Here is a 26,327-nt window from a genome sequence, read left to right as displayed (position 1 = left end):
CCCGGTAATTCGATACGTTCTGACTTCTGAGCAATCCTTCTTTCTCCACTGCCCCCTTCTGCACTCGCCCGTTCCAGATCGGAGAAGCCCCCCAATTCTCTCACGTCTCTCTCGTTATATCTTCTCCTCTCTCCGCTTCTCCGATAGGAAGCAATGTTCAGATTTCTCAAGGAAGTGGTGGCCGGATCCGGCGCCGGCATCAAGGATCTCCCGTACAACGTCGGCGAACCCTACCCCTCCGCCTGGGGCTCCTGGACTCACTACCGTGGCACGTCCAAGGTTCCCGCTTCCCCATCCCCTTTCTCCCTTACTTCTTGTTTTGTTCATCAAATCTTTGTTTTGATGCCAAGAAAGCTCGCAAATCTTGGTCGGTGCTATAAATAATGCTGGATTTGGTTGTCGTCATGTCAAGAAATCGTTCAGGGTTGAGGGTTGTTTGTTTTACTGATTAAAATTCTTTTTTTGAGAATTTTCGGCTATTCTTTTCTTTACTTCTTTCCTTCTTTCCTTCTTTCCTTCCTTCTCGATTTCTTGATTTCTGGTTTTCTTTACCGGAAGGGTTTGAAATTTGGGATTATTACGGTATTTTAGAATTGCTGGATATCTTGATTCTGATCCAAGGGTATAAAAATTCTATGAGATCTGTGATTGCAAAAATGATTGTTCTTTGTTTCACTTGTCCTGTTGAAGACTACTCTGTCAAAGAAGTTGCATTCGATGTGTAGGATCTTTTCTCGAGCTATTTTATAAGTTTGGAGGGATGAATTTTACTTTGCACTTCTAGAAGTTTGTTGTTTTAGTGTGACTAGACGCTCTTTTTCAGTTTGGGGAGTTAGCTTTGGCACACAGTTTTAACGGTTGTTTGGAATGACCGTCTTCCAGTTATTTGTTGGGATGAGATCAGCTGAGGCGTGAATGAATATATTCGACTGTGTTTTTGATTGAGATCCTTAGCAATGATTATCTTCGTTTGATAAGATGCCCATAGATCTTGAATCTAGACGGTCAGCCTTTATTATCTTTGTAATGCCGATCAAGAACCGACAACCATTATTCATGTGCCTCGTTTCCACATTTAATATGCTCTTTAGATTATCATATTTTGCATATTAGACTCTTTAACATGGTCTTCTTGCAAAAACTGCTTCCTAGGCCAATATTTGTTTAAACACACTTTGTATCATGGTCTGCCGTACCGGTGCATACCGGCCGGTACGGACCGGTATGTATCGGTCTGGCTTCGGACCAGTATCGGATCAGCGTGGAATTCGGTATCGGTAGCTTATCGTTGGAGAACCGATATGGATCCGGTACGGATCGGTACAGAATCGGTACAGACCGGTACGGAACCGGTATGGGATTAGCGTGGATCAGCATTGAATCCGAAATTGGTACGAACCGACACTGTACCGGTCCCGGCCGCCACCGGTACGCCGACCGGTACCGGTAAGGCGGAACTTGCTTTGCATATTTGCCATTAGTTCTCAACCCAATCCTGAATTGAAAAATATTTTTCAATTCTATTTGTAAGATTTAAGATGAACAACTTAAAGTCCTTAAATGTTAGGTCTAAATCTAAATTGCAATTCAAGTGTCATTATTCCTCTTTCGAAAGGATCGTGATGATAATATTGCTTTATTCTTTCTAATAAAATCACGAGCCAAAATTTACTTGCTTAACTAGTTGCATCATGGCCTAAGGATGCTCATGAGAATCTCTTGATTATTAGATGGACTCTATGATCAAACCCAAGAATTCCTTGCTTGTAGAATTATTAGGCAGTTGGGACCAACTCATCCTAAAGCAGGCTAGCTTTGAACCCTGATAATTTGTTCATCGGATTAGTGCTGCTAGCTGCAATTCTATCTAAAACTATTCCTTTTGCAACTTCTTCATTTACTTTTGCTTCTCCACTATAATGGCTTCTTGAGCAAGGCAATGCCAACATCTTCAGAGACTTAACTAAGACATTATAACACCTTGTCCTCTGAATTGTCCTTCATTTTTAACCTTCTATTAATTTGAGGAATATCATGGCATCCCTTGCTCCATTACCGTTGGTTTTACCACCATGTATCTCCAATGAAGGTTTGTTGTACCGGTACTAAGTATCATACTGGTACCTTATTGGTATGATATGATGTGCTTGATATGGTACGGTATAGCTCTCATGCTGACATAGAGTCAAGAGACTCTTTTCTCATGCCTAGCTATGGTACCACTCGAGACCGAGTAGTACAGGTTGGTACAACACAAAATCAGGCAGAACTGATTGATTCCACCTGGTACAGGTCAATTTGGCCCTGGTCACTCCGCCATACGGAATCTCGGTACCTTATCGGTATGAAATGGTATGCTTGGTATGGAGCGGCATATGTCGATACAACAAACCTTGTCTCGAATATAGGTTTCTTTGCCATTCATGCAACTTGTCTCCTCCTTTTGAATTGTAGTGCTCATGGTTAATCGTTATCTTAGCATCGATCTACTATAAGTTCTCCATGCCTGGATACAGCTGGAATTGATTCATTCGTTCAGAGTCTTCAGACTGCTTGTTGTCGTTCTTTCTACAATGAAGAGCTGAAAGAGTATATACATATGGAGGGCCACTGATGGTCAGGACATTGATGCAAGTTGAGCTTAAGCATGGATATGCTGTACTAATGTTTATACTGGCTTCTTTTTATGCTTTCACACTCACAGCAGAACAATTTTCTAACTGTATAGGTGTATTATACATATATTGAAAGATTTAATGTTTTATACTACCTTGAGAAATGCAGTATTGTACTATATTCTTTTATTCTTATTTTGCTTGTTCCTTAAGATTCTGTTCTGTTTTTCCAGGATGATGGATCGATGGTATCCATTTTTTCTCTTTCAGGAAGTAACAGTCAAGATGGTCACTTGGCTGCTGGTCGTAATGGTGTTAAGCGCTTGAGAACCGTAAGTTATGCATCATTATGCATGTCTGTTGATTGAGTGCATAAGGTAGAATGCGGCTTTGCATCTGTCTCATTTTGTTTATCTACTTAAAGGTCATCGGACAGGGCATGCCTGTTGGCTTTATGAAATGATATGAATATGTATGCTTCTAGGCCTTCAAGTAAAATTAGAATGACAATTTTACACCTTTTCATTTTATTTTGTTTCAGTATATCTTTTAACATGGTTCTCATTAAAAGTTCAGAGCTGCAACGGGACGAGCTTATTTTCCTCGTTGTTTGCTATTTAAGCATGGACCTAAATTATGCCAAGAAATGACTCCAGAGTTAGTATGATCAGAAATCTTGTGGTTTCTCATCTTTTCCTATTACTTTAGACGAAGTCTATTTTTTCTTCGGTTGTCACTATTTTCGATTTTCCAGCTTTTTAATACAAAACCATAATCAGTAAGACAGTGTTTGGTCGGGAAATAAAACAGGCATGAGGCTTGGAATAAGCCTTATGCCTGCCAAACTAACTTTATAAAGCAAGCATATGCAAGGAATAGTTGTTCTGGTCAAACTTGTTTATGCTAGGCATCAGTATTCCAAAGGGGAGCTGTCATAAGCTATTCCCGGCATAAAGCTATCATTTGTGTCTACTTTTACCATTTTTGTGAAAAAAACCCCTTACCCAAAGTTTCCGAAAATTGTGGCCGAACAAGCATTGCAATAACTCGTGGCATAACTATTCCCATAAGCATAACTTTGTGCTATTCTTCTTTTTCTTATTTGCGAACCAGTGCGGCCTAAATTATTTTGGGCAGTCAGGCCTTCTTTTGGGATATGTTTTAGCCTGACTTGTTCTTTACTACATCAACATGCACCTAGTGGATAAGCCCTATCCAATTATATTGGGACAATCCTAAGAAGCGCAATTTGTTTTTGATAAATTTGTTATTACTTATTCCAATCTGCACATCTCCATATAATTTCTAGTGCTAAACTCTCTCTCCATGTATACTCTCATGTCCACTGTATAATTGCTCATGCCAATATGTCTCTCCTGTTACAGAAAGAAGCTTACAAACTTCTCTCCACTTTCCCTTCTTGTTTTAGCTAACTTATTAACCTTTCAATTCTTTCCTTTGAAGTGTATGTCTGGTGCATCTGTGCTAATAATATCACTATCATCACCATTATCTATATTTCAGTTCATTTGTATTAATGCACATGAGAAAGCTTGTGGTCATTGGTGTTCCCCCTTTTTCTGATTCTGTTTAGCTGGTTAACATTCTAATCATTGCTCATTTTACTGTCGTCATTATGTCCCCAGTGTTGAGTCACCCTAAGTGGCAATGCCAGTCTGTTCTTTCGCTGAAACTAACTTTATTCCATTTGGTACGGGAGTCCTTGCTTTTTTTTTTGGGTACATTGAGGGTCAAAGACCAGAAATAACTGAAGACAAAAGAAACTGCTGCCTAACAAATGTAATACCCACTGCATCTGCCATCACTAAAGGTTTGATATGCTGTGGAAGAAGAGACAAGGACTCATAATCAGTATTAACCCCAAGACCGGCCAGTCTGTCTGCTGGTTGATTTCCTTCCCTTAGAACATGAGTAATGGAGAAGAAGCCCAGATGAGCTGTGTTCAGATAGCAAAATATCTGATCGCAAAGGATGCATTAAAGCTGTAGCTGTTGAATATGTGTTCAGATGCTGTGTAATCCAGTTGACAACAGGGAGCGAATCTCCTTCTAAACCAATGCTTGTGCAAGTGCAGATGGTGAACCGCCATTAACAAACCTTCCCAAGCTGCTCTGAGTTCTGCCTCCAGTACCAAGCTGGTTTGAAATCTCCCAGATGCAGCATGAAACACGAAACCTGTAGTATCCCTGATGATATAACCTGCTCCTGCCTCACCTTCTTTCCAAGAAGCATCGATATTCACCTTGACCATCCCGCAGGGAGGGGGTACCCAATGTGGTGCACTTCTTCTAGAAAGCACCTTAACCAACCTATACCAAAATTTTAAAAAACCAGGTTAAATTTACAGCTCTCAATTTTTTCTGGGGCTGCATAATATTAGGGTCTTGTTCATCTGTTTGGATGTTTTTAAATTTGATTATTAACCTGTCGTTAGCTACATAACAAAGTGTAACTTCTCCACTTGACTAGTTAAAAGGGCTACCTTCATGAACATTTGTGTTGGATCCTAATAAAGGTCTATGCTGTAGGGTTATGTAAATGGCTTCCTTGGACTTTAAGTACCAATTATTTTTGCTTTTCAGTTTCGGAATTTGCCTCGCAGTTTTTGGCATTTGCCTCACATATTGGTTCCGAGAGCTTTAATTCTATATTTCCTCATAATGGATGCATGCTGATGATGCCTTCACTCATTATGACAGGTTGACTAAGAAGCTTTATTTGGTATCTTGCAGGTCAGGCATCCAAATATTTTATCTTTCCTGCATAGCACTGAGGCTGAAATTTTTGATGGATCTACAACGAAACATACAATTTACATCGTTACTGAACCAGTGACACCCCTTTCGGAAAAGATAAAAGAATTAAGTTTAGAAGGTACCCAAAGGTATATGAACTCCATTTTGCAAATTATGCTTGTGTTAGTACTTCTTTTGCAGAATCAACTTCGTACTATTTTTCAGTAACAAGTATGCATCATTATGCGGTACACCAACAGCATAATTCATCGATCATTTTGGTATTTAAATTAACAATCTGGATGTCCTTTGTGTTTGCATCAGTCAGTTTTTAATCCAGACCAAGCGAAAAAATTCCTGTCATCTGTTAATTCTAACATCTTGGCATGCTAAAGTGAACTAATTTTGAATTGTTTATATTCTCATGCATATGGTGCTTCTTTTTGCCTTGAAGACCTAAACTGTTCAGTGTTCTACATTTCCTCCCCTTGTATTGTTACCGTTTTCACTTAAGATGAGAGTATTTGTTGTGTTTTTTCCTTGATTGTAAAAGGAATGTCTCCATCTCAGTTTTTCAATAATTGAATGACTCTGTCTTGTTGATGTCTACAATATCTGTTGCAACACATAATTGAAATCACTAGTGATTTTTCCAGTTAGCTTATCTGGGCCGTGTTTTCTTTGCACTAGCAGTATCAATGTGAATTTCACATTTTTATATCAATGATGAGTTCCTCATGTATTGCAAGATTATAATTGAATTGTAAAAAGAGTTCCTATACAAAATTGTAGAAGCACAGGAGTTTCTGCATTCTTCTAGTATATAATAGTTTTTTTTAACCTTTCCTTTTATGAGTTTTCATGTTTTGTTATCTGTCTTTTGACATGCAGGGATGAGTATTTTGCATGGGGGCTGCAGCAGATATCTAAGGCTGTGAACTTCTTAAATAATGATTGCAAACTTGTATGTAACTCTAAAACTGTTCACTTCCAATTTTCTCATTGCATTAATCAGTAAATGTTGAGTATCTTGACGTGTTGTTCATTTTAAATTGCATTTTCTTAGATGTTGAGAAAAAGCTTTTGTTAGCATCTTTACAGGCCCATTGACCCTTAAGTTTTGTGAATGCTTTAAGCATATGCGGGAAGAGGAGGGTATAAGCTTAAATTGCATCCAGTTTTTTAAAAGAGGAGGGACAAAGAAGAAAACTTTACTCTGAAGCCTACTGCATAAGGAAACAATATGCATCCATCCAGTAGAAAGATCCTATTACCTATAATCTCAAATTTATCACTTACAATCAGAAACAGAGACAATAAGTAGTTCCTGACACACTTATCTAGTCCAAGGAGATATTTATGTCTTATATGAAGCTAGGATTTCCTTTTGTGTAGATATGCATTTAACGTGTTCATTTTAGAACTCCATATAAACTGTTGTAAATTAACAAAAAAATAAGTATCTTATACCTCTGGAATAGTCGTTAAGCAACCTAGTTGAACTTCAAAGGGACTTTGTGGAATAAACTTTTAAGGTGATTTTGTGCTACTTGTATAAAACAACAAATTTCATCGTATCATGAAGTGACGCTGAACGCTTTCTTCCACAACTCAAATTTTTTGATCATAAATCATCCTACCATAATGATCTTGCAGGTTTAATTCTTTGAACTGCCCAACTATAATTTTATAATTACTGATGTTGGGAGGTGATGGGCCTGTTTCCTCACTTAAATTTGAAACAAATATTGAATGTATTGGTTGCTTCCATAGATTCTAGAAGAGGAAGGCTTTGTTCCCTGCACCAATTTTATATATGGTTACTTGAATGGAAAGATGCCTCCCTGAGGTGATTCACAGTGTGGTTATCAGTGGTGCAGGTGCATTGGGTCTCTTGGAGTCCCTTAGAGAACTGCATTCTTTGTCTGTCAGATTAGTGTTAAGGTGTTCAGAGATTGGATCCAGGGATGATTGTTGGTACAATGCCATTAGCAAGCTTAATATGTCAACGAACAAGATACTGCCGTGATTGTTATCGTAAAAGGATTCTTGCCAACTTCTTTGGAGGAGGTCAAAGTCGATACACTAAGTCCTGGGGGCAAGTTGGTGACATGGCAAAGATGCCTGTCTAGCTGTTCCTCAAATGTCATATTTCTAGGAAAAAAGCTGAGATTCCTCCCTTCTTCCATATGAGAGAAATCTTTGAAGAAGAGGCAGTGGATAAAAAGTCTGGTGGATAAAGGCAGTTCGTTAGAATGCAAAGTCTTTCCTAGTTTGCATGTCATCATCTAGCTCGGGTGTTACACCCTAGCACAGGAATTCTTGTTCCTAGGATCCTCTTCTCTTTAATCTATCATGTGATCCTTGAATGCTAATGTCACATATGATAGAATCTACAGTTGGTTTGATTTGCAATTACAATATTGCCTGTGCACATGTGGTGCTACAAGATTCTTCAATTAATTGTTCAAAGACGGGGCATGTTAAACTGCCGTAATGATGTAACAATTTATTTGTGAAGTTGAGATAGATGTAACTCTTGATTGTAGCAAGAACACATGCTGGCTTTTTTTTCTTCTTTCTGAGCTGTCCATGTGAGTTGCAAGTGTTGCTCTTAAGAGGAAAATCCAACCATTGCATCGTCATATCAAACCATTCACATATATTTAGTTGGTCATGCATAAAAAGCTCCTAACTCATAAGTGTGAGAAATCTGATTGATAATGCCTATAGGCACTTAAGGAAATATCAGTGTTTCCCTCTGTAGTTTATATTGATGTTCGTTTCCTTATCAACAAAACTAGAGGGTGGAGGAATACTGTATTATTCATTGTTTTTGCATTGACCCAAATCATCTCTAGCCACCATTATAGATGCTAAAATTTCGAAGTCTCTAGCACTTTCTTTTTATTTGATTATATGAATGTGAGCCATTATCTCCTTGGCCCTTGCTGGATTTAAGTGCTACAACTATAATCGCTGTATCTAAAGAATTTATACTACTATTTCAGGTTCATGGTAATGTCTGTTTGGCCAGTGTTGTTGTTACTCAGACATTGGACTGGAAGCTGCATGCCTTTGATGCCCTATCAGAGTTTGATGGCAACAATGAAGCTTCTAACAGTGCTATGCTGGTGAGTTCTGTTTTATAATGTCACTGCTTCCTACAAATTTTGATTACTCAAAGAAAAGAACGTTTTGGACTATCTTTTGAGAAAGTTGGCTAAAGTTGTTTATATAATCTATGTAGTAAATTGAAATTGGCCTGGTTTTATGATGGCACTAAAACAGAAGGTTTCATAAAATTTAGTTACAAATTCAAAACATTCAAATTCTGTACGTATAGCTACTTATTAGGCATCTTTTCTGGACATTGTATGATCACTACTGCCACCAATCATTTCTACATCATGTTCTTGAATATATTTTTTTAACAGCTGAAATAAGGTTATTTTAATGTGGAAATGGGGAGATGGTGTTATCTATAATTACTTAACAATATTACCTGGGGTCCTGGACCCTTTCCATGGGTGCCAACTGTTCAGGTGTTCTAAGGAGTCTGACTCTCTGGCCTCTGAAAAACTTGATACAAGACACTCCTATAGAAGTTATAACAATATATTATAATATACGATTTCATATATTAGTCTAAATGTGCGTGTCTGTATAAAAAAGTAATGACTAGCATACCAAGTTGAGTTGTCAATTGTACTCATAACAAACTCACATTTCAAGCCATATTACATTAACAAAAAGGAAAATAAAAAGATATGACAGTGCAGTAGATGTGTCTAACTCTTTATGCTAATATTATGTTTAGCTCTTGAAGCAGTTAAAAAGTCAAGGTGTCAGAATTTTCATGGAAGTGTCTTTTGATAGGATAATTAAAAACTGTGCTGAGTGCTGGCACGTCTGGCTGCTGTAAGTAGGACACTCCATTTTGTGGGTGACAAAAAACCTACATTTCATAACATCTCATGCCAATTAAAAATAAGATGAATATATGACAAATTGACAATCCCATGGAGACATCCGACTCTGATATTGCTGTTTAACACATGAATCATTTATGTGTTAATGTTTCAGAACTTCCACCAAAGTGGTTTTTGGTTAGAAACTTTCAAAACGCTGTGCCAAGTGCTGGCACTTCGCCTAGGCTAAGCTAGTCATTCCAATTTTTGGGATGTCTTTGGAGTGATGTGCCAGGTCATGTTGTCTCCACATGTTTGGAAGTGTCAACATTCCAAATCCTGAAAAAAGAAGTTAAATTAGTGTCATTATGCAGTAGGGCACAAACATAAGTGCTTTATGAGCAGTTTGTGAGGACTAGTTATCCTAATTTTTAGCCACATCATTTACTAGAAGCAAAGGTTTGATTCTCTGCAAATTTGTAAATAAATCTTGTATGTTTGTGGTGCAATTATTTTGACTTCTTGATTGTAGCCTAATGTTTGTTAAGCCCAGTTCTATGTCCATGGTTGACTTTTCAATTGTGTTCAAGTTTTGCGGACTGGCACTTTTGTGTTGATACAATAACAGGATATATCTCCAGTTTGCCCTACTCTGTGCCTTGAGTAGGAAAAATGGGAAAGCAGGAGAAAAAACATCATGCATATAATTAATGGATACATGTACATAATATTTAAATCGAACTTCTGCGGTGGGATAGTGTTGGTTCCATAATGGACTTTTAGTTCACAAAGCATCTCACTTTTGACATTATATGAGCATAATTGGGTTCCCCCCTTCTGTGTAGAAACTTCTTGTTGGAAATCATTTAGTAGTTATGACCTGTTTTTATGTTGTACTTGGCCTATGCACTTCTCATAATTTGAAAAATATTCCCTGTTGTTAATATTTTGCTTTATTGGATCGGTTAAACAAAAACTGGTAACCTTCATATTCAACTTAACTCAACTCAACTAAGCCTTCATCTCAAGCTAGTTGGGGTTGGCTATATGAATTCTTTTCCTCTATTTTGCTCTGTTTAGAACCACATTTTGTGGAGCAATATTAGGTCCTTCCTTATTACTTCATCCCATGCGATTTTTGGTTTGTCTCGACCAAGGTATGCTGAACCGAACCGAGGCCGACAGGCACCGGTACGGTACAGCATATAAAAATGGTTCCGACTCAAAGTGGATCGGAACCGATTGGTTACGTACTTGTACTGGCGCGAACCGGGCCGGTTCCCGCTGATACAAGCCGGCGGTTCGCATCGGCCCAAACGTATTTTCCCCGCGCGCCCACGCGGGCTCCAGCCCGCGTGGACTACTCAATGCCACAAAGTGGCATCTAACTCATTTGCAGACGCGCGCGGACGCCGAGCGATTTTTTTTTGGAAATCGTGCGCGGACGCGTGAGAGGAGAACGCGCGCCCTGCTGGAAAATCGCACTCACGCGCGGTTCCCCCCGCGGGGCAGCGCGCCCGCCAGCCCGCGTGGGCCATTTAATGCCAACGTGTCCGCAGACGTGCGCGAACGCATTGTTTTTTTTGTTTTTTTTTTACGGCCGCGCGCGTCTCCGGTTCGGTACCGGTTCCAACCGGTACTGTACTGGTATCGGTGCTCACCGGTACGTCGATACCATCGGTCCGGCGAACCTTTGTCTCGACCTTCTTTTTTTTGGACATGTATCAAATCATTCCTTCTTACGTATGTATATAAATTTATGTTTCTTCTGGTTATTGTAGGCAAGTTCTTATTGCTGTCATGGCTTGAGTAATCCCCAATTATCTCTTATTGGTGCTAGATGATGGCAACTTGATGAATTTAGTCAGTTGAAGTATCTAGTTTTTCTTTGCTGGACATAATATTGTACGGTCTTTAAATCTTTGGTGCCAGATATCTATTGAATTTGATTATTTTGGTTTTCTGTGCTTAATACAGCAATTTGAGTGGCTAATCGGATCACAGTACAAACCTATGGAGTTATCAAAGTCAGACTGGGCGGCAATTAAAAAGTCACCTCCATGGGCAATTGATTCATGGGGATTAGGTGAGTCTTAACTCTTTTGTCTGCTTGTTCTGGTTAGTTCTGTTTGCTTCGGTTTGCTTCTGAACCTTTGCATGTTGTTGGGGACCCTGAAACAATTCATGCCTTAATTAATAGCACATCTGGTATCTTACAGAACAACCTCTCTAGGCTGATGCTTGTTGTAATGTTTGCAGTTCAAGGGTATCTGAATTTGCATGTGTAATAACCTGTACATGGATGGGAAACAATATGAAGGACTTGATTCAGTTGAAAATGGAAGTTGAGGTGAAGAGAAATAATGGGGATTTAAGGGGCTGTTAATGGTTTTGATAAATCCCGCACTGATGGCTTCTAATTCACAATGGGACCTCATAAACTTGCCAATCAAAGTTGCTTGAAAGATGTTAAGACACAAATTAAAAACCACACAGGAAATGAAGACCGAAAAAACTATAGAAAAGAAAATATAAACCATGCAGTTAATAATTTATCTCAATGGCTGTAAAGGACTGTTGGTGGCAGAAAGCTGGCCAGGGATGTCCATGTATTGTCTTAGTGCTAGTTTGGTGCTCAGATGTCAAGGTGGCCCAAAAAATGAATGAATTTTTAAAATGTAAATATTATGAGAAATCTAAAAAGCTATGATGCAATAGATGGAAGTAACTTATCATATAAGATGAAGTAAGCCAGCAGATATCAATTTGGCAACATCTCCTACTAATTTATAAACCAACCCCATTCTTCATGTGTGAATGGTGCAAAATGTTGAGGCAGGCGCATGGGCTGTGATGCTTAGGTGAGATAGCCTTCTTTTATACATTGCTTGTTTCATAACTAGTGCTGAAGATACAAAGACTTATTGCTAGACTCTTGAGACTTTGTAGTCATGTATACAAAGAATGCAAGATTTTTTTGTCCCTCTTTTTCTTCATTCATCTCTTTCCTTTGGTACAAGGCAAAAGGGTTATCTATAGGCTTATCCACTGACAAAATTCTTTATGTTTAAAGTAAATGGAAATCAGGCAGTGCCTCTAGGTTGTTAACTTTGTTTTGATCAATATTGTTATTTTAAGGATGATTTTCCTCTGAGAAGACCTACTTTTCATGTGCTCAATGTGTTCATTTTGTGACGCCGACATGTAACATTAATCTTCCTGTTCATGCCTGCATGTCTGGCATCAACTGCTCCATTGACATGGTCTTTTCGTTTTTAAAACATGCTCAGCATCGTAAAGGGTGGCTTGAGCCAACCTCGTAATTTATCAAGAAATATGGGTCCGAAGTGTTGGAGAATGATGGTTTATGATAATAGAAATTTATTTAAGATATGCAGCGTTTCCAATGAAATTACTTCTTTGTATATGCTCGTATCATTTTGTGATGTGACTTAGATTCCCTATTAAGCTGATAGCATGCATATAATATTTTCTCAGGCTGTTTAATTTATGAACTATTTTCTGGTATGAAGTTGGCCAAAACAGAGGAGCTGCGTAACACTGCTTTTATTCCCAAGGTGCTTCTAATTATATCAATGTCCTCTGTTTTCTTTTCATGTTTCTCTATACCCTTTTTTTTTCCCTCTAGATGTCGGGGAAGTAATTTTATGATAGATGATTTTTTAGCACATAGTCTAAATGGCAATGTTTTAAATTACAATTAATGAAAAACCACCTATCTTTTCCCTCTTCAAATCTGAAATTTTTAGGGGGATAGTCCACTTCATACTTCAAAATTTTAGTATAAGTTGCTTACTATTTTATTATATCATATTATTGCTATTAACATCCAGTTATATATATTTCTTGTTTTCCAGTCTCTTCTTCCAGATTATCAGAGGTTGTTAAGCTCCACGCCATCCCGCAGATTGAATCCGTTGAAGCTTATTGACAATAGTGGTAGGTTCATTTTCTTGTCAGTGTCTACCAAAGCTTATAGATAGAAGTGTAAATTCTTTTTTGTAAATAACTCCATATTATAAGCAAATGTAGGAATTTCTGGAAAGCATAATGATTTCTCTCTTGCATCATTTGCCACTGACTAGTACAAGTGTGTTTCTATTAAAGTTTTAATGTTTTACCTGGCCAGATCTGGTTACTCAATATTAAACTGTTTGCCTGAAATCCTTGGATCATTACTCGACAGTTTGTCATAATATCCTTTTAATTCTTATGAATTAGAGAAATAGAATGGGGAGAGTGAGAGAGTGTGTGGAAAAAAAGGAATAACATATATAAAATACCTAAATGGATGTATATATATCTTCTACGAAAATTAGGACTACATCGATCACTACTGATTCATGTGGATGCATGACAGTATATTTACAAATTGTTCATGCTAATGCTGTTAATTCCTTGCCTTTTTAACTGAAAGGGATCTCATCACTCTCTTTTGTTTCAATAAGTTACCAAGTAAAACTTTGAAACCACTTTCAATCAATTAGACATATGTTTTACTGCCTTTATATGGTTTGTGATTGACCTCTTTATGGACAAGATATGCCAAAAATTTGTAGAGGTTAAGCCTTATCCGGACTTCTGTACTGGACAGATTTAACTACTTAAGTTTCCACTAGTTGGACTGTTGATTTATGCTGTGGTGTTAATTTGATTTGATACTTTCTGTTGATTGAAGCAAACTACCAAATTTGGTCAAGCATTGTAAATTAATTTAAAGGGTTAGCCAGTTAGGGAACAATGAATGGCTGGACAAATTAATTGGGGAGGGGTTGGGAATTGATCTGAAGAACAAAGAACGTGAGAGTCAAGAAAATAGTTAGGATTTTAGAAACTCACAATACTTTGTTTAGTTTGAAGGGGCAGCGACATCTTGGATGGAGAACGTGGATGTGTATCCCTTACTGTCCTTTGGTGTCAAGCTTATCTGGTCCTTGTTGTCTGTTTAGCATGATATTTTCAGCTTACTTCTGTTCTCCACATTTAATTATTTATTTGGAATTCGAAAGGCAATTCATTGAAGTGTCACGATGATCTCTTTTTTGTTTGTTTTTGGAGCGTGCCTATCAATTGTCTGAGATGAAAGCAAGGTTAAAAATAACAGTCGTTATAATGCTATGAGGGCTTTTGTAAAGGTTTTGGACTTCCTCAATCATGTTATTTAAGTAATAACATGGAAAAAGACCACAGCCATTAAAACGGTCTGTTATAGCATAAAGAACAGCGGCTATTTTCATTTGTACCATTTTCCTAGATAGTAATTCTTTTCAAAATTCAAATTTCTTAACCAAATTTGTTTCCTAAAGTGATTGTACGGTATGGAAAAATAATATTTTTTATTAAGTGAAAGTGACTTGGAAAATAATACTGGTGTCTTTCTGCTATTGTCCATTATTTCCCATCATAATGCTGTTATAATTGGCATCAAAACAATAATTTCTTTAATTTCATTTATGGGAAAAATCAGAAAATTGATCGAGCATTGGAGGGCAAATAATGGCAATTTATAACCATTATAACAGATAATAACGATTTCGAATGGGGTCCATTATAACAAACAACACCGTTATTAGAACCTTGGATGGAGGGGGAGTCTTGGAGGTCTATTACTTTTATTTGCATATTGTAAAGATATCAGTAGTTCCTGTCCAGCAATTTTGAAGTGGTAAGACTATATCCAACTTCCATGCCACTTCTTATTCATTTTACTTGCATAAGGTGATGTGGGAGAACTTCTAAATTTTAAGCCTGTAGTTTTGTGAATGGAGTGCAATAGCTGGTGATTATGTTTCTGAATCACATTATTTGCTAATATTCCTTTTACTTTGGTCGTGACACTTGGATAACAGACCTTAGTAGCTAGAATCTTCTACCTAGGGTAATGCACTTGCTTTGGATTTTTCTGGAATCTCAAACCTGCACCCGCTTTGTAAGTGCTTCCCTACCGAAAGTATCTCTAAAATATCTGCTTCCTTACACTCGCCGCCACTTCCACTCCCATACCTCTTGATTCTGGCAACCAAGCTACAAATATGCACAAATACTAAGTGTCATATCAGCAGTTGGTTTTTCTACTTTATAGCCGTTGAAATAGGGTGCGTGGAGATGACAGGGCTTGTTCTCTATATTTACAAGATTTATATTCATTTTTCATCATCTTATTTTATATATGGTTATTAGTAGTCATAAAAAGTCTGAAGTCTTTAAAAGACATCATTCCTTCCGCACATGTTATTTAAGTTCTGTGCTGGTTAGACCAAACTGTTTGAATTCTTTTTCTTGTTAAGTCTGTCAATTTGTTCGGTGTTTTCCACCCCATGTTGACCTAGGTTCCTTGTTGGCAGAATTTTTTCAGAGTAAGTTGGTGGAAACTATCCAGTTCATGGAAATTTTAAATTTAAAAGATAGTGTTGAGAAAGACTCATTTTTTCGCAAGCTTCCAAACTTAGCTGAACAACTCCCTCGCCAAATTGTGCTGAAGAAGGTACTGACAACCTGCACTTATAAAGCTCATTCTATCATTTTAAGCAATTGAACTTAAAAAACAATCTGCACTTTGGCTGTTACAGTTGCTTCCATTGTTAGCTTCTGCCTTGGAATTTGGTTCAGCTTCTGCTCCTGCCTTGACTGCATTGTTAAAAATGGGTTCCTGGCTTTCAGCAGAAGAGTTCAGTGCGAAGGTTACTTATCTCTATTTTTTTCTTCTATTTCTATCTTATAATCTAATTATAGCAATCTGGATCACTTTTGAACAATGAAATCTTGCATCTTCTAGGTGTTGCCAACTATTGTCAAACTTTTTGCCTCCAATGACCGAGCTATTCGAGTTGGGCTTCTTCAGCACATTGATCAGTTTGGAGAATCATTATCAGCACAAATTATTGATGAGAAAGTATGCTATCAGTGTGAACATACTGCATACCATTCATCAGCTTTTTGAAATGAACTTACCTGCTAATTGGAGATCATGATTTTCTTTGGCATGCTTTTTTGTAGATTTTTCCTCATGTTGCCACTGGTTTCTCCGATACTTCTGCCTTTCTTCGTGAACTGTCATTAAAATCCATGCTTGTTTTAGCACCAAAGGTATGCAACTTAATGAAAGTTTGTTCAAACAAGCTTATAAGAACATTTGTTTAATTTCTTTTTCATGAAACTGCTAGAGCTTATGTTGTTGATTTTCCATGATACTAGGTACAGTACCCTCATGGTCTGTCTAGAATTGGATCTATGCATAGTCTTGAATTATTGAGCAAGTTATTGAATTGCTTTTAGTCATGAGATTTATTTATTGTCATGCTTGGTTTTCCATGAAATTTTGTATGCTTGATTTAGATGATCAGGAAGTAAATTTAGGTCCTGTCTCCTTCCCTGTATCTGGGCCTCCTGCAGATTCAATTACAGCATCTCAATGTACTTGGGTTATTTGGATAGCTGCAGCTTATTGGGCTGCAGCAACTCCAGATGCTAAATTAGGCTGAGATTCAGAAAATCATTTCGCTCATGCACACCATCCCAATCCCCATCAGCATTCAACCACACCTTCCTCTTTTCCCATGCTCACAGGCCATTGTCCACTTGATGCTAAGACAACTCCCAACTGCACCATCAGCTTCTACTTTACCTCCCACCATGCAGCCATACCCCCCTTCCCCCACACCAACCACCACACCTTCTCCACCCTCCACAAGGCTTGTTCTGGCTTTCTCACCAAAACTTAGCTTAGGAGATCATGGTGTGCATCCTCTCTGATGTTCTTGTCTATAGCATGCATGAGAGACGTGCTCCATAAAGTGCCTAAGAGGAATACAATAACTTAGACTACCATGATTAATAAATATGTTCAAAATAAATATTGTGAAGATGCAAATCTTGTTTTTGCTGAAGTGTTGAACAGTCAAATGGGTGGAAGTATGTAGGTTAGAATTGAAAGTACAAGAATACCAAGGTGCAAGCATAATAAGACTAGGAAGGGCACAATTGGTACAGATTCCAATAAAGGTACTTCTGGATGAACCATAGAAAATAAATTATAAAGAACTGATTGAGCGGTGCAGTTATGCATAACTAAAATGAGTGAAGAGTGAAGTGGAATCATATGGAACATCTGGAAATGGTGATGAATATAAATATGAAAAACTATGTATGTTATTAACAAGAATTGAGTCTATGCTTTAAATTTTTGCCTGAATTATTCGATGCATCGTCTTCGACAATGCTAACCCTGCACATGCTGACTATGGTTTCATGAAAAACATCATGGGCTTCTTTCATGTTTCCCTTTTTATGCCATATGGAGTGATTTGGAGCAACTAATAATCTCTATCTTTATACTCTACTGTTCTCTTATGACAGTCTATTAGAAAAATTACTCCTTCAATTTATGGGCAAGCTGGCAATTTTCTTCTCCATATGTCAAAATGAGCAAATCTCAAATAGTCAGTCAATTTTTGCAGTTCAGATGTTATGAGAATGAATGTTCCCTAGTGATCCTCGTGGCATAGCATGGACTTAAGAGGGAATGAGTGTTCTTGTCTTTAATGGCACGAGAAATTTACTGCAACTTGTGTCTCTATTGATGAAGATATGCTTATGTTCTGGAGTTGCTTAATGCTTATATGGTTGTTCCTAAACTACTAAATTTTCTATGGTATTGCAGTTGTCTCAGCGTACTATTTCAGGATCTTTGTTGAAATATCTTTCAAAGTTACAGGTATTCTTGAACATATGTTATCAAATGTGTAAAACAAGATTTCCTTCACTTGAATCCTTCTTTTTAATTATTAAGTTTCTTTTCTTGTTTGCTAAAAGGTGTCATTTAACCAACTCTCTTCTTTTTAATTAGATCAACTCAGTTTAATGAATCCATTTATCATGTATAATTTGGCCTATACAGGTTGATGAAGAGCCTGCAATCAGGACAAATACAACAATCTTGCTTGGAAACATAGCCAGCTATCTAAATGAGGGGGTTTGTCCTTGCATCATTATTCTTTGTTTTTATGTTACTTTTGATTTTTACATTACTTTTGATTCCTCTAAATGTTTCCAAGTGCTACTGACTTAAAACAACAGAGTTTAAGTTATTTCTAGAGAATCTGCAAGAACTTCAGCCTCAGTGCTAGCATGTTAATTGTTGTATAAAGACAATGTCACCATGGATTTAAGAACTTCGGCTGTTATAAATCTGATATAGAATTGAACAGAGATATTACCTCTCCAAGGACTTTGATGATTAATTTATATGCATTCTACAGACAAGGAGGAGGGTTCTAATTAATGCATTCACAGTTCGTGCTTTGCGGGATAATTTCGCTCCAGCTCGTGCAGCAGGCATGTGAACTGCAGAGGTCTATGTCTCTGCATCTATGTTTCAGTCCAGATTTTGGACTCTGCTGTCTTGTTCTGTTATGTCGATATTCTTATTCTGTCTTATTCTCTGCATCATTTTTTCTCTTGTTCTCTGCATCATTTTTTTCTCATCAAGTTTAAAAACGCAACCTTGTTTAAGTTGTGCGTAATCTAATATTCAATTGGCAATGTGGCAGGAATCATGGCTTTAAGTGCCACTAGTTCATACTATGACGTGATGGAGATTGCAACACGCATTCTACCTAATATTGTTGTACTTACAATTGATCCAGATGGGTAAGTTAAATACTAAACTTTAGTGTTGCTTTTTTTTTGTTGGTTTCCTTCAGACTTCCCCTGCTTTATTAACTTTGTATTGGTATATCATTTTATGTGCTAACTGTTTTCTCACTAAAAAAATATTGAGGATAGTATGCATCTTTGTGGAGTCTTTAGAAATTGTTGAACTTGATGCTTTGATGCATGAAAAATTCTTATTGTATTCTGGGGTGGCAATGGGTCGTGTCATGTTTGGTTAGCCTCTGCTATCGGGGCCCAGCCATCTTGACCTGAGCCTGACCTGATCAGCTAGCAGGTCGCAATCCTCTAACTTGAACCAACGGGCGGTTAACTATATTGACTGAAACCTGACCCTGGAATGGAAGAGAAGAAATTCGACAGTAGAAAAAGGAGGTGGTGGAGAGGGACAAGTCCCGATGGTGGTGGCAGACTGCAGGCTTGTGATAGGGTGGGGGATGGTGAGGCAGTGGGCTTTGGGGCAACAGTTCAAGCACCATGGTGAAGTGATGAAAGGTGAGAAGGCAGGATTCCAGCTATGGTGGATTTTCAGCTGCCTTGGGTCAAGGTGGGGTGGGCCTGCAGATTCTAGCTGTCACGACATCTTTGGGTGCCATGCCCCATGCAGATGGAGGCATATGGGCATGGATCAAGATGGAGACAGGGAGAAATAAGAGGGAGCAGGTGAAGGGAGAGGATGAGAAGAGAGAAGAATAGGGGAGGAGGAAACAGGGCAAGGTATTTGGTGAGGAAACAGGGAACAGGCATATTTGAAGAGGGAGAAAAGAATTAGGCATTAGGCCATTAGAATTCCTGCCTTGCAAAACAATTCATCAGGTTTTTGGTTTCTTTTTTTTCAAACGAATGACTGTCATCTCATCTATAATATTTTGTCTTTTAGTTTGCTGATAAAGAAAGCCCTCTTTTGATTTATATACCTTTTCTATATGTTTGGAACAAAAACCAACAGTTCAGGGTTCGCTGACCTATATGTCTGGTAAATGGGTTCAGATTTAAATTACCACCCTTATTATATGTAAAGATTGTCATGCTATATAAAGATCTTATTATGCATATTAAATGCAATATGATGCCCTTTAATCATTTTAGTATCTTGAAGTACTCTCCATATTTATCTTCACTTTGAATCATTACAAATGATCTAATCATTTTTTTTTGGACCATTCATTTGATAGACTGAAACGTTTCCATTTCACCTAGAGTTTAGGGGTTCTAAGGAAGCCGAAACGGGGCTCAAGTCTGAAAATTTTGATATAACTTTTGTTTTGGTCATTTTGAGTCATTTCTGTAAATGCTGACAATAAATTAAGAATTCAAAATGATCAATTTTTCGTAGTTAATTAGTTATGATTAATTAGTTTTCTTTGATATTAATGGGCTTTGGAATCATATTTCAGGGAGCTCAAACTCTCTTTTTGTCTATTTATCTTTAGTCAGTCAGTATTATACACAGCATACATACACCAAACTAGAACCATATGACAAATGATAATGGTTTCTAGGGTTATATGCAGTTATGAAAAATGCTTTTTTTTTTATGATCTTCAATAAGAGTTCACTTGTACATTTATTTTTCCGCATGGCTAATCATCAAATTTCATAACTTCAGTAAGTGCAGTTGTAATTGCAAAGTATATTTGATAATCATGTTAATAAATGTTCTAGTAGTAGTTTGTAAAGACATGTATGAAAGTTACTGAAGACTTTAGAGAAGTTCACATGCTAAAAGTCTAGATAGTTCCGACTTAATGTTTCTTACAAATTTTTTTCTCATCTTTATTATTTATGAAACAATTTGCATTGTACGTTTTTTTTCCTTCAGTGATGTAAGAACAAAGGCGTTTCAGGCTGTTGATCAATTCTTGCTTTTAGCCAAGCAGCATCATGAAAAGGTACGACATTTATTTGTGTTTCTTCTGATTGAGGCAATTGACTGTCCAACTAATTTTTCATAATGTCTAAGGCATCTTCACATATTTCATGTTTTAAAGTAAAGATTGATTAATTCAGAATTGTTGAATAAGGTACTTTATTATATATTTGCAATCATATTTATAACTTAGTTCAACTTTTTGTTGATTTGGGTTTTCTTCTTTCATATTTTAGGTTGTTCATTTATATGTACATGGTATTGGTTAAGAAAATCAAGAAATGTATCTACTTATTTTAATTGATGTGGCTGATTAGGGGGTGTCAATGAGAGATTTCTTACCTGCTGTACTGTAGGTATCCTCTGACTTTTGGTATCATATGGATGTTCAGAAACATATAAATATTATAATGCTGGTCGGTTTTGGGGATCTTCAACGATCTGATTTTGCTTTCTTGTGAAGCACTAACTCATGCTTTGTCGTAGGAAGCTTAGCTGGTGGGTAAAAAATGCTCAAGCATAATAGTGCTAGACTAGAACTTCTGAGAATTGAATCAGAAAGATGTTTATGGATGTTGATGTACAACAAATTGTTTCTACTCTTCTAGGCTGAAGAAATACTTTAATTTTTATAAAATATACTTTATTTTGTACTATGAACACATATATTTACTTCATGAACTTCAGTGGTTCAAAAATTCAATATATTTAGTAATTGTGAATTTCTTCAGTGCCTTGTGCATTCAAATCTTTTTATCGCTATTTTTTTGTAGCATTCACAAATATAATTAATTAGATTCATGTAGTTATAGAATGGTATATTTGTTTGTCCTAAAAAATTACTATGTAAGATGGTATCTTCTATGCAGTTGTTTTCCTTAGAAGCTATGAAGTACTGCCTTAAGGACCTTTTTGGAGGTCTTGGTCTATCAAGGGTTATATTTATCATTTATCCCTTATTTTAACTTAATAAAAAAAAGGAAACTACTGAAAATTGACATTATTAGATCATGTACTCAAAGAAATAAAGAAATAATTGCTATTTCACAATGAACACTGTCAATCTTTAAACAGGCATCCATGGTTAGTTTATGGTAGGCTTTACCTAAATGTTGCTGAATGGACCGAATTCAGTCAATTTCAATGGAAATTAACCAAAACTACTAAAACAGAGCAAAGCCCAAAGTTGATCCCTAATTTTAGTTCAGTCTCAGCTGAAATGGATTGGTTGTGTTGGACACTCAAAACCCTGCTATGAAATGAATTTATCACATGCTACCTTGTAGTTTGATCTTCATGAATGTTGGACAACTCTATTTGCTTGAAATAATATCAGAGATAGCCCAAAACAGGAATTCTTGGTGAATGAAGATCCATAAAGCTGGTACCATGTCAGGATGGTTACTGTTATGGTAATGGTGCCTTGTATGTTTTTATGTATGCATATGTTCCTGCATGTACTTAACAAGTCTGTAACATTTATTGCAGCAGAAATGTAAGCTTCACAGTTATAATTTGTGTGATATCAGTATCATTTATCAAGTCTTTGTATTCCTAGGGGAAACCATTGTGCATAAGATACTGCATTTTTAGTTCATGATTCAATAAATAAGCTTCCAGGTATTCTTGGCTTTATTTTTCAGTTCTCTCATATTCTTATCCTTTGTAATTACAAGTTGTGTTCTTTTGGTTCCTTGTAGCTTGTTGCAGGAGATAACAGTGAGACTGCCGGAACTGGAATGCCATTAATACCTGGAAATGCTAGCTTACTTGGGTGAGTTAACATTTTTATGGCACATTTAACCCATGGAGTTCATGAATTTGACGTTTTTTTTATTTTATTACATTTTGTATGATACTCCAGCTAGTGTTGTCATAATCAAGGTTTTCAGTATCAGTCTAGTGGCATACCAGTATAGGTCAGTGCAGTACAATACATCCCTGTATTGGCACATGGTATATTGCTAAAGGCAAGACAATAGGTATAACATGTGTCGATACAGTATTGCGTCGAGCCCCCATACCATACCATATTGGTAGCTTATGAGGTTGGCATGGTACGGCCGATATTGGTTGGCAGAGAAAACCTTGGTCATAATTATTATAGCACATCAGGCATAGGTTTCCATGTTTTCTCATTCATTCTTATACAAGCGCTATTACATTTTACTTTCTGATTGCATAATCCTGAATTTTGTGCCATAATTCCATCTTATAGTTTTTCCCACTTTGTTTTATTGTTAATCAGCGAAATCTGAACCATTCAGTTATTGCTAAAAATCAAGTACACAAATAATTAAAGCAAACTGAACTAACACAACCATTTTCACTGAGTGGGGTGTAGATCTCTTAGGCAATGTTTGGTATTACATAAGAAAAGTACTTTTATGACCCTTTGAAAGTAAAAAAGAGCACTTTTTTAAGGAAAAAAAAGTTTGGTAATATTGTCTAAAAGGTGGTTCTACAAGAAAAGTCAGAAAAGCGGTTTAGAAGAAGCTTGAAAACCTAGCTTCTGGCTTCTCTTCCCGCAAAGCAGAAACAACACCAAACATGCCTTGTGGTTAGTCCTCGTTGCCAACAAAACTTTGAATCTGTTTCCTATTTCTGTGGAAGATATATGGTTCGCTAGGAATTTTGGCTCCTCTACATGGTGCTAGTGAAGACTAAAATCCATTAGTGCATTGACTTACCAATGTTAGTTGCACCTTGAAAATAGACAAAGTTTAGATTCTGGTTCAAAGGTTTCTTTTTATTATAGACCTGCAACTAACAGTGTTCTGAGTTTTCCTCTAGTTGATGGTTTTAGCCTCTTTTCTTTTGTCATGTATTCATTATCTTATATAATATATAAATTTTTAATTTGGATTTTTTTGTTTTTGAACTGAAAATAAAACCGATATGAAAAAAATGCAGATGGGCCATGAGCTCTTTGACATTGAAGGGAAAAGCTTCCGAACATGCTCCACTTGCTTCTGCAAATGCAAACACATCACAAATTTCAGCAACCTCAAATGCCAACTCAGGTATTTTTTTCTCTTTTGACTTGTCTCACAATTAGTGAGGCCAAGGACGGCGGAACTGGTACCGGGCACCGTACCGATTGCCTAATGGGATAAGTCGGTACGGGCCTACGCATTGCCCTGTCGGGCCCATACCGGCACATCTTCTACAGCGGGGGAGAGGAAGAACGAGAGAGGCAGAGAGAGAGAGAGGAAGAGGGAGGGAGAGGGAGAGGAGGGAAGAGAGAGGCCAGGGCCGACCGGCGGAGGCAGAGGCCGAAGAGATGCGGAGGCGGGGCTCCGCATTCGGGCCCCTGTTTCAAACGTTTTGGGCTATCCGAGGCTGGTAGTTTCATTCGAAACAGGAGCCTAGAGGTGGAGCCCCGCTTCTGCGTCTCTCCAGCCTCTGCCTTAGAGGCTTCCCAACCTCCGCCGGCCGGCCCCAGCCTCTCTTCCTCTCCCTCTCCCTCCCTTCCCCTCTCTCTCTCTTCCTCTTCTCCTTCTTCCCCTTTGGCGAGTCGTCTCGGTTTCAATGGCGGAACCTTTCAGGTCCACCATCGGTACAGCCCGAGACGCCCCAAACCAGGCGGTTCGGGACGGTTCCGCAGACTTTGAGTGAGACATTTCTAGTTGTGTACTAAAGTATGCATGAGGTATGCAAATAGTCTTCGAATGTAATAATTATGATCAAAGTAAGAATCATTAATATTTTTCTTGAGATCTCATTTTTTTGTTTTTTTTTTAATTGCTCGTAACTTTCAAAGGTAGGGTCCCTCATTTATGTACTATTTTAATTTGTCGAGGGAAAATACATACATCAATTTTTAATGTCATTGTCATGCATTGTTTGCATGGGGTGACGTGGTTTCGGGTAGATGGAGACCACGCAGGGTATGTGATGCACGCGGTTTCTGCCTCTTCTGTTCTGCATATGGGCCAGCTATCTGTTATTGAATTTTGAATTTTAGATTGGACTGGTTGGGCTTTATCCGCTCTCTAGACTGGATTAGCCTGGTATTTTGGTTTGGGTTGGGCTTGCTTTATGCAGGGATTGGGCTTGGCTTCTAGATGTTGCTTGGACTTGTTGGGTAGTTTGGGCTCTCCTACCTCTTTCTTTTCTTTTTATGTTTTATTGTTCTCTCTTTTCCTCTTCTATTTTCTCTTCTCCTTTTGCATCCATTTCATTTTGGACGAAATTTGTGGTGCTCTCTTCCTCGGTATCTCTAAAAACAACAAAAATCATGCATTGTTTGCAGTGATGGATACCCAGAATGTTGTACCAATTCATGTAAGTTTGGGCACCCACACTTCTGATCAACCTAGACCTCCGTCTCCAACATCAACAGATGCTGGCTGGGGTGAACTTGAGAATGGGCTTCTCCATGAAGACCACGATAGTGATAAATCTGGGTGGGATGATATTGATCCAGTTGAAGAACAGAAACCACCTCTGCTTGCAAGTATACAAGCTGCTCAGAGAAGACCTGTAGTGCAACCAAAACCAGGTAAGCATGCGTGTGTTAGCTTCAACTTGTTCTATGCAATGGTATAAAAATGAATTCTGCCGTTTGTTCAGTGGCTCTTGTACCATTTTTTTTAATCGGTGACATCAATGCATGCCATGCATTAAATTCCCTGCCATATTCAAAGATGATAAACCTTTTCCAGCTACTTTGTGAAAGGGCAGCTTAGCTTTATTTATTTATTAACGGCAACCAATCTTCTATGCTGATGTTTTTCGTTGCTATTGGCACAAATTGCTGGCCCACACGCTTTTCTAAGCTGTGAAAAGACATGACTAGGTGGGCCCCTTGTTCTTTCTTGATCTAAAGCTGATGCATCAGCGTAGAGAGATGGTTGCTTACGTTCAGACATTTGAAGCCTAAATGTATCACGAGTATTTGCTCACTTTTCCCTGTTTTTCAGCTGCAAGTTCTTTGCGGCCAAAAACTACATCGAAGCCATCTAAAGCAGAAGATGATGATTTGTGGGGTGCAATTGCTGCACCTGCACCTAAGACTGCTTCAAGATCTCTCAATGTCAAGTCTGCATCATTGCAAGATGATGATGATCTGTGGGGTTCTATTGCTGCTCCACCACCCAAAACAACGAGACCTCTGAATCCGAAGACAACAATGGCCAGTGATGACAGTGACCCATGGGCAGCCATTGCTGCTGCTCCTCCAAATACCAAAGCCAAGCCTTTGTCTTTGGGCCGAGGCCGAGGAGTAAAACCGGCCCCTGCAAAGTTGGGTGCTCAGCGAATTGATCGGACTTCCTTATCTGGATTGTAAGTTACGAAAAGAATGCAATTGACAAGGAATTATAAGATGATTGGTGATATAATTTTTTTTGGTTTTGTGGCTATTTCTTTTTTATGCAATATTCTGTAATATTATTCAAATGTTTATTGGAATAATTTTCTGTGTATTCTAGTCTACTGTGTTCTAAGCTTTCTCAAAATGAATTTTCAAAGCCTTTCAGGA

General features: G+C 37.8%; 1 protein-coding gene across 1 annotated transcript; it reads left to right on the top strand.

Annotated features, from left to right (window-relative positions):
* LOC103722166 (probable inactive serine/threonine-protein kinase scy1) lies at positions 1–26,327 on the top strand. The gene is made up of 21 exons (XM_008812617.4): positions 1–279; positions 2,849–2,947; positions 5,369–5,520; positions 6,263–6,335; positions 8,383–8,505; positions 11,260–11,368; positions 12,781–12,860; positions 13,161–13,242; positions 15,648–15,787; positions 15,873–15,983; positions 16,079–16,195; positions 16,300–16,389; positions 17,963–18,016; positions 18,200–18,274; positions 18,561–18,636; positions 18,852–18,951; positions 20,795–20,864; positions 22,543–22,616; positions 23,756–23,865; positions 25,098–25,346; positions 25,768–26,327. Exons 1-21 carry the CDS (start codon positions 154–156, stop codon positions 26,133–26,135), a joined length of 2,478 nt encoding a protein of 825 aa, XP_008810839.1. The 5' UTR covers positions 1–153; the 3' UTR covers positions 26,136–26,327.

Source organism: Phoenix dactylifera, chromosome 13 (assembly GCF_009389715.1).
Source record: "Phoenix dactylifera cultivar Barhee BC4 chromosome 13, palm_55x_up_171113_PBpolish2nd_filt_p, whole genome shotgun sequence".
NCBI lineage: Eukaryota > Viridiplantae > Streptophyta > Magnoliopsida > Arecales > Arecaceae > Phoenix > Phoenix dactylifera.
The sequence above is the reverse complement of the archived record's forward strand: the minus strand, read 5'-3'. Positions and strand labels throughout refer to the sequence as shown.

Bases quoted from the DNA above. Each gene is read 5' to 3' on its own strand.
- LOC103722166 (XM_008812617.4), top strand. From the start codon at position 154: ATGTTCAGATTTCTCAAGGAAGTGGTGGCCGGATCCGGCGCCGGCATC. The intron at 13,243-15,647 runs GTAGGTTCATTT...CCTTGTTGGCAG, and splicing joins GAAGCTTATTGACAATAGTG to AATTTTTTCAGAGTAAGTTG. The intron at 18,952-20,794 runs GTAAGTTAAATA...TTTTTCCTTCAG, and splicing joins CTTACAATTGATCCAGATGG to TGATGTAAGAACAAAGGCGT.